The 9,004-nt window shown below is 49.7% G+C and overlaps 1 protein-coding gene across 2 annotated transcripts in view; it reads left to right on the top strand.

Annotated features, from left to right (window-relative positions):
• Positions 1–9,004, top strand: part of LOC135114793 (uncharacterized) — a 30,617-nt gene that overhangs the window by 17,362 nt on the left and 4,251 nt on the right. The window contains exon 2 of one of the 2 annotated variants that reach the window (XR_010275676.1): positions 823–909. Coding sequence is in view for 1 of the 2 variants with exons in the window: in XM_064030875.1 (XP_063886945.1) it covers positions 6,566–7,880 (1,315 nt within the window). In the remaining variant the exon portion in view is untranslated. Of the gene's footprint in view, positions 1–822; positions 910–5,760; positions 7,881–9,004 lie in introns of those variants that run through there. The other variant, XM_064030875.1, reaches the window with a different exon arrangement.

Raw genomic sequence — 9,004 nt, 5'->3', positions numbered from 1 at the left:
CCTCGTTTTGACCTAGCTAGACCAGTGTTCCTTCCGCTGCTGCTGGTGAACTGACCGCCTCACCTGGTCCATTTTTTGTGTTGAAGTTCACGCAGTAATACTTTCCCCTATAAGGTTGTGGTAGAAGTTTTGGGGAGTGTGCTCAGTGATTTTTTGCACCTGCCTCACTCCCGTCTGTGTGCTGTACTGTCTCCCCCCCCACCCCCATGACACTCCTCTCGCATCTTCTTTGCACCTCCTTGGTAACTTTTTTGTGTATTCTCCAGTTGAGTAATTGTACGATTTTTGTTTATTATTATTTATTTTTTTACGACTACTACCACTACTAATAATACGATGTGGTTTTGACAGTGCTCTAATTTTCAGCAGTGTTATATTGGTGTTATAGAAAGTCTTTACCTTTTGTGATGAATGTATATACTTGTGTACGTGCGTGTGTGTTTGTGCGTGTGCGTGTACGTGTGTATATACGTGTGTATGTGTAATATGTGTGCCAGCTAACACTCGTGAAGGCTGGCAAGTCATTGATGAACCGTGAACAAAATTAACTCCTTTAAACATGAAGCAATAACAACAATTCGAATCTTACTGATAAATAACCTGCCTGGCTAAATGGAGTGAGACTTGCACGATGTCTCCGTAGCCCCGCCCGAGCTCCGTGAGTGTGCCGGGCCGCGTGTTGACCACTCCCCAAATCCCCAGACCATCTGAGCTGCCCCCCCACGTCCCTCCCCACCCCGCCGCTTTGTTGTCGTGCCCTCCGTGTGTCGCCGTGTCGTGCCCGCGCCTCTCTCCTCGTAATGTGCTCCCTTTACCTTCTAGACCACGCCGAGGAGCGAACTGAGGGGCGTCGCGGCCTGCAGCAGGGAAGACGCCACCTGCAGGGACTGTTTGCACCGCCTGACTGAGGTAAGGACGAGAGAAAGAGAGAGAGAAAGATGTGGGTGTCTGTTCTGTCCGCGTGCTTGTCCTTGCCTGCCCCTCCTCACACCCGCACACACACACACACACACACATACACACACACACACACACACACACACACACACACACACACACACACACACACACACACACACACACACACACACACACACACACACACACACACGCACACACGCACGCACGCACGCACCCAGACACGAATTAATTAGTATGTATTATTTTCTCACGCCAGCTCACCCATGAACTGAATTTGCTGAGTGTTATATGCTGTCCACCTCCTGTCCTCAATTTGTCTTCACTTCACGGTGCTCTAAATTCTTTTACTGCCATTTGGTGCATCTTTCCTTAATCACTAACTACTGTGAGACTCATGTTCTTGTTCTACAGCCACCTTCTAACACTGTACTTGCTAGAAAATACAAAATCTATTCTTTTTTTTCTCATTCCTGTAAATCCTCATAAATACTCCATACATTGCTTTTAATGTGTCAGTGAAAGGGTTAAAGAAAGGAAACACAACACAATCCTTTTGCAAGTCTGGAAATGTAATTGAGTGAGCCTGTGATGGGAAGCTAGTCTGAGAAAGTGACTTAGGAGTAGACTGACTGACCTACCCTATTCATCCCTGTCTCGCCTTGCCTCCACCTCCGGCCCCTCTCCTCGCCCTCTCCCTTCTCCCTCCTTCCTGAAGTTCAAAATGTCACGCCTGCCGAAATGAGACGTAAGCGGAAATAGTACCTGTTGCTCCCGTTGCTTGAGTATTTGTGGAGCCCTCGCCCGCCAGCCAGACAGCCAGGCGGGGGTTGTTGAGTCGCAGTGATCATGCGGCGAAACAAACACCCAATCACCCCGGCCGCAGACAGACAGGGTGTGCGTGGGTGTGTGGGGTGGGTGTGGTGTTATTACTGCCCCTGGTTCACGATTGGTGTGCTGTGGTGAGTGATGGGACGAGGAAGTGGTGGGGTGTTGTAACTTTTTGGTGGTGTTGTGCATTGTGAGGTTAGGTTAGGTCGTGGCTCGCTCTTGTTCATGAGTTTTGATGAGTGATAGAGGAGGAGGTGGTGGGGTATTGTGTTATTGGTGACTGGTGTCTTGGTTTAGGTGTTGTGGTAGGATAAGCTAGGTTTGTTGAGGAATTAGGCATGTTATTGTCAAATGGTGGTGTGCTGTGTTATTTTTGGTGATTGAGGTACTGGTTTAGGTGGTGGTGTGTGTTGTTAGGTTACGTTAGGTCAGGATGTGTTTGGGCATAGTGCTATTGTCTCTGGTTCGTTATTGGTGAGTTGTGGCAAATGATGGGATGATGAAATGATAACAGAGTATTTCCTGTGATGACTGATGTATTGGTTACGTGTTGTGTGGTGTAAGTGGTTGAGGTGGCGAGTGTACAGCTGTCACCACTGCCTCTCGTGGATGAGATGATAACATTTAGTACTTCTGGTGATGAATGGTGTGTGGTGTGAGTGGTTGAGGGGGATGAGTGTACAAGTGTGGTGTCCCTCTGCCGCGGTGTTCCTGTCAGGTGACGAGTGGTGCCCCTGGGGACAGTGCACGGTGCCAGCAGATCGAGCCGTGCACTCTGCAGAAAGACCACAGCTGGAGTATCGATCCCTACAGATAATGCGACGGTGACGCGGCGGTGTGGCGTGCGTGTCAGCAGAGCCTGGCTGGCCGCCGCTCCTCCCGCCCCCGAAATGTGTTATATGCATGCACGATAGCACCTGAATCCCCTCCAGCCCCTCCCGCCCCTCATTCACGGCGTCCCTGCCTTGAGTTGACTTGAGTTTTTGTTTTGTCTGTGCCTCACGCCACGCCGCCACCCGCACCACCGTTGCGGCACATGAGCTGCACATTGTGGAAGGGAATAAGATGGATGATGTTCTCGTGTGTGTGGACCCTTAAGCCATGGCTGGTAAGTGACATGTATTTAATTAGCGCCATGGTTCCCTGCCACATAATTGATAGCATCGCGGCTTCCACGCTGAGCCTCCTCTTAGCGGCAGCCTCGGGAGATAACGACTCGCTGCGCCTCGAGGCATACAGTACCACCACCGCCCTTGTGACGCCAGACGAGGAGCCTTTGATCAGCCCAAAGAAAATCCCATACACATTAAACTGAAAGATTTCTGTAAAACGTTTCTCTCAACCACTCATGTCCTCTTCTGTGCCCTACTCACGGTACTTCGATGATGTCAAATGGCTTGGTATGATAACGCAGAGAGACAAACAAATCCACTACTAGTAAAATAGAGATAATCCTCACACATTTCTCTCTGTCACCCACGCATGTCCTCTCTGGCACCCTAATACAAAGAGATCAAGTGATTGGCTAAGAACAGAATCTAGAACAATCACAAACATAGCCGCGTTGAAGAAACATTAAGCGACAGTAACATTATTCTCACTTCTCTGTATCAGCCAGTGAAGCCCTCTCTGGCACCCACTGGCACGGACGGGGACGGGGAGGCAGTGACGCGCCCTTCACTGCCTCGCTTTTTAGTTGTCGGCGGAGATCATTAGTGGCACATAATGAGGTTTTTAGATTCCGCCCTGTTGTTCGCCTTGGGATTTCCCCGTCACCCACTCCCCCTCTCCCACTCCCTCTCTCCCACTCCTCCGTCGCCTCCTTCAGGTTTAAAAAGTGTATTCAGACTCCTTAGACTTGAGAGCGTCCGTCAAGTGGGACCCGTGTTTTAGAAGAAAGGGAAAAAGAGAGAGAGAGAGAGAGAGAGAGAGAGAGAGAGAGAGAGAGAGAGTGGAATGCAGACAGGTAGGCAAACATACTATACTACTATTTCTGCTGCTGCTTCTACTACTACTACTACTACTACTACTACTACTGTTGCTGCTGGTACTACTACTACTACTACTACTACTACTACTACTATTACTACTACTATTGCTGCAACTATGTGTGTGTGTGTGTGTGTGTGTGTGTGTGTGTGTGTGTGTGTGTGTGTGTGTGTGTGTGTGTGTGTGTGTGTGTGTGTGTGTGCGTGCGTGCGTGTGTGCATTCAGTCAGCATAAGACGTAATACACGACAAAACCAAGGTTATTTTAATAATTACTAATGATAATCTTAAATTACCAAGCCCGCCTCACACTCGCCCCACAACTGACCTACCGCCATTTTCTTTACAATTCTTCCAAATCAAGTGCTTTTTATATTACACGTCGACACCATTTCACGTTTTCTACAACCAATTTCTCGACGCCAAAGCCACTCGTTCGGTGGCGCGTTGAAAAGTCCACTCTCGTTTTCTTTCCGCCTCACTCAGCCATTCTCAACTCGGGGAGACTCAAGCACTCGTGTCTCGTGGCTGGCGGTGTTATTGATGTTATTGATGTGTAGATTGGACGTGATGTGTCTGCTGGTGTTCTGCTGCATGCTTGCCCGCCACACCTGTCTGCTCCTTACCTGTGTTTGCTTATATTTATCTCACACCTGTCTCTTTTTACCTGTAAGAAGCCATCAGGACTACACGTGGCAGTCCCTTTATGAAACATGCCTACCTGTCTCCACCTGTCATTCTCATCCGTGAATTTATCTAATGTTTTAAAGCTCCTTAATGACTCAGCACTGACAACCTGATGAGTCTGTTCCACTCATCTACCACTGTGTATGAGAACCAACCCCTTCAGTATTCCCAAGGTTCATATGTGTCTCCTTGTACATCTTGTTATATTTATTTATTTATCTACTTATATTTATTTATTTATTTTCCGTAAGAGGGGTTCTGGCCTGGGGCAGCAGAAAGATGATAAAAAGGCCCACTAGAGGTACCAGTCACCAAAGAAGGCAGTTAAAAAGAGTATTCAGTATTATGTTATTATTGTTGCTCTCGTCTAGTTATTACATTCCTTTCCGCGTGTCTGTATCTTATTATTGTTATCATCGTTAATTTTCATGGTTATTTTATTATCAAATCGTGGGCGAGAGGTTCGGGTCACAAAAGCCAAGAGTTATCGTTGTTGTTATCGTCAGGATTTTATTTCCATTGTTATCTTCTTTACTGGGCTTGACTTCCACGCCACAAGAGTTACCGGGAGACATTTAAATACCCGTGATGTCTTTATTGTACCTGAAAACTCTATTCATGTATACATATATATTTTTTTTAGGCCGAGAGCGGCATTATGACTGAGCTTTTTCATTATCAGGTAGTAGTAGAAGTAGTAGTAGTAGTAGTCTCCGGAGCTGGAAAAGATAAGTAAATAAATAACAAAAGAATCACTGCCTGCACTTTCAAGAACCAATAAATGTACTCAATAAAGGCAATTGGTCCACTTTTGCGTCGCGGTACGGTGGTTATATGCTGCTGAGGACACTGCTCTAGTTTTAGGCTGAATGAGTAGGAGGAGGAGGAGGAGGAGGAAGTGGTGTGGGTGTAGTGGAAAAGAGTTGAATTGTGAGAGGCATGAGTGACAGTATTATCTTATTGTGTTGTGTTTGTGTTGTGTTGTGTTGTGTTGTGGTTGTGTTTTGTCCCCCACGTGTTGTTAGCGATCCATGTTACGGGGCGTGGTTTACGTGTGTGTGTGTGTGTGTGTGTGTGTGTGTCACGATTCTTTGTTTCCTCGAACACACACACACACACACACACAGACAGACAGACAGAGAGAGAGAGAGAGAGAGAGAGAGAGAGAGAGAGAGAGAGAGAGAGAGAGAGAGAGAGAGAGAGACATTTGCACATTTAAAAACAAAGAAATCTCCAAAAGACACTTATTTCACGAAGGGCTGGGAATGGTATACCGAATCAGCACTGATGGGGCTGGCTAACTGGGGGAGAGGGGACGGCAGGAACCAGCGGGCGGCTAGGGGAAAGGGGGGGAAGGGGGTTAGGAATGTGAGAGAAACAGAGCCAGGCAGGATGGGCGGGGCCGGGGAGACTATTGATCCTGTCCTTGGGGTTCTTTGGGGCGTGTTCGGGCGTGATATCTTTCTTTGGGCAGTGTTCGCGGCTCCTGATGGGGTGCAGAGGGCTCGGGTTCCTGGGGTGAGCTCAAGCCGCCCCTGGTATTGGGTGAGCGGGTCCCGAGGCGGAGTTCCCTTTGCGGCGAGGGGCGGCGAGGGCTGGTCCTGCGCACTGCTCCGCCTGCGTCTCTCTTACGTAAAAAATGTCTTACTCACACCAGATTATTTTATTCTCCCTTTACAGTAAGCAGTAAAAACCCTTCCATACCTAATAAATGGTGAAGGTGCTGTAATTGTGAAGATAAGGTTGATGAAAGCTGTACTCTTTTCCTGTTTTGTCCTTCCCCTCGGTGGTGTGCGCATGCCCGGCGCGGCACACGAGCGCCATCTTACTTGGCAGGGAGGAACGTATCTCAGTATCTTGTTATGCCTTGGTGGAAGTATTCGCGGAGAGAGTAGCTGCCGCCCGCACCCTTGAATATGAGCCGCGCCTCAGCCCAGCACGCCCGCTAGTGACCTTGTAGTGCTCCAGCCCGCCTTGCTGCCGCGCTCATCATGAAGTCAGTTTCCTGAGTGTCGCTTGTGTCGGGCGGAGGAGGCTCGCTGCGGCCTGGCATGGTGGACGGCGCCCCTTGGGAGTGATCCATACCTGTGTGAGGTGCATCACTTTGTTGAGTATTTGGTCGCGGCTCAGATCTGACAGCGATGACGGCAGAAAAACAGATTTGCTGTGGAATATGTATCTGCCAGCTGACGGCCATCCTGTCCGGGGTGTCGCTGTTGTATCTGGCCGTCATCGTCATCATCCCCTCCAAGAATGAACTCTCCATGGAGTTCAACACGACGCCCATAATGTGCACGACGGTCCTGGCGGAGGACATCGCCCTGAAGGAGACCAAGCCTGACAGCCCCAACCCCTGCTCCTGGACCACCTGCGGTGAGTGGTGCCTCTCCAAGGGCTCCGGTACCTGCATGCAAATCCACGTGATGGTCCGCAACAACGGATCCAAAGTCAACTTCCGTGACTGCGTGGACGTCTCGGACCAAAACTGCTCGGCTCTCAACGTGACTAACGCCCGCAACTACAAGTGCAAGAATGGCGAGTGCAAAGACATCACGGGCCTGTTCTTTTGCACCAAAGACACTGAAAACAACGACTGCAAGGAAATCACCCCCGCCTTCGTCTGTCACGACAAGAGGATAAACCCCAAGTCCATCGAGTGCACGGAGAAGTGCTCGGATCCCCTGAACGGCGTGTACAGCTGCAAGGCCGGCAAGTGCCAGCAGCTGGAGATGGTGAAGCACTACCTGCGTGACTGTGAGAGGAAGTGCACCAACCTGGAGATGCGGGAGAGGAATGTGGTGATCTTCAGCCGTGAGAGGCTGGTGGCCACAGCCTGCACCTCCATGGACTCCCCGGACAACAGCTCTTCCGCCAACATCGAGAGCGTGAGCACCAGCCAGGAGTGGCGGGACAAGCGCCAGGCGATATTCCTGTTCTGCTCCTACGTGAAGAGAGTGAAGGGCAATAAGACGTACGACATCCTGACGGAGGACTGCTTCAACGCCACGCTGGGCAGCACCGAGGACCTCAACTACCTCAAGGACTACATGCAGCTGCAGCAGCTCCACCAGTCCCTGGGAAACCGCAGCGAGTGGATCATCCCTCCGGAGTCCACGCTGCGGGTCATGAACAACACTCAGTTGCGCATCAACAACGACGGCTGTGTCAACACGCTGATGAAAGAATGCAAGGCCTTCTTCGAAACCCACGCCCACGACGGCGCGGACGGCGTCACCCAGGACCGCTTCCCCTGCTACTACACCGACAAGAGTAGCGAATATGTGATCGGCAAATTCAACCCTGAGCTGACGGCCACTCTCCTGCTGGTGGCGAGCATCCTGCCGGGCTGCCTCTTCGTGCTGGCCTGCTCCTGCCTGTTTTTCTGTTCCAAATCGGTAGGAGTGGACGACGAGGGCCACCTACGGGTGACTTTTCTGCAGGGCGGGGGCGCAGGAGGTAACGCTAGCGAGCTGTGAGCCCTCTCCTTGTGTATCGCTCATCAGTAGGTGTAGTAATCCTCAGTATTTTTCATTCTCCAGCACTACTGCCACGCTGTCACCTGCACCCGCTCACCAACTCACACCCACACACACACACACACACACACACACACACACACACACACACACACACACACACACACACACACACACACACACACACACACACGTGCGCGCTCCACCTCAGTCACTAACGTTTGTTGATGCATTAGTACGGGTTCCAAACACTTCCCCAAATACCCTCTCTAAAATACCCCCCCCGCCCCTCCCCCGCCTGTTGGTCCGCCTTACGCCCAACACACTCACTCACCCTCTACCCGCCCTGTCGTCTTGCTTCTTATGCAACACAGCCTCGGGGCACCGCAACTAACACTATTCGGCAACTTGTCCTTACCTCAACACTGGCCCCTTGTTAATTCTCGGCCTCCCTGGCATTCACTCCTCCACTAATCGTTGCTATGGAAATTATATCTAAAAAATGCCTCTTGAATTTTCCACCACGTTGCTAAAGTAGATTATTTGCACTCTAACGAATAATTTCTAATCAAATCATTAAGGTTCCAGCCATTCTATACTCACTTCATAATAACTGCGTGTCCTTTACTGCACCCACGGTAAAAAGAAAAAAAAAAATATGCACGGTGTTTCAGAAATATGCACCGGATTTGAAACTGCCATATCTACAGCCACGAGCCAACCATGGGTAAACTATTGCCATTTGAAAAGATGGATAATTTGAAACGATTTTATTCCGCGCCTTCTCAAATGCTACTTTTCTTCATGGCCGATTCACGGTTGCAGAGATGGAGCCATTTCAAATCCGACCTATATATTTCTTAAACTCCCCCCCTCCCTTCCCGGTGAAGTTCACGTATATTGAAACACGTGAGCGATGCGTACAATACTAAACAGTGCAGCATTTCTCATCAAACAATCCTTATACAATACACTTCATCACCATCATCGTCGTCGTCGCCTTCATCATCAGTGTAAATTCACGCCTGAACAAGAGTAAACCATACTTTCGAGGGCGTTCGAGCGTATCTATAATTCTTATGCTGCTCTCCACGGCACGGCGTT

This window comes from Scylla paramamosain, chromosome 28 (genome assembly GCF_035594125.1).
Source record: "Scylla paramamosain isolate STU-SP2022 chromosome 28, ASM3559412v1, whole genome shotgun sequence".
NCBI classification, from domain to species: domain Eukaryota; kingdom Metazoa; phylum Arthropoda; class Malacostraca; order Decapoda; family Portunidae; genus Scylla; species Scylla paramamosain.
The sequence above is the reverse complement of the archived record's forward strand: the minus strand, read 5'-3'. Positions and strand labels throughout refer to the sequence as shown.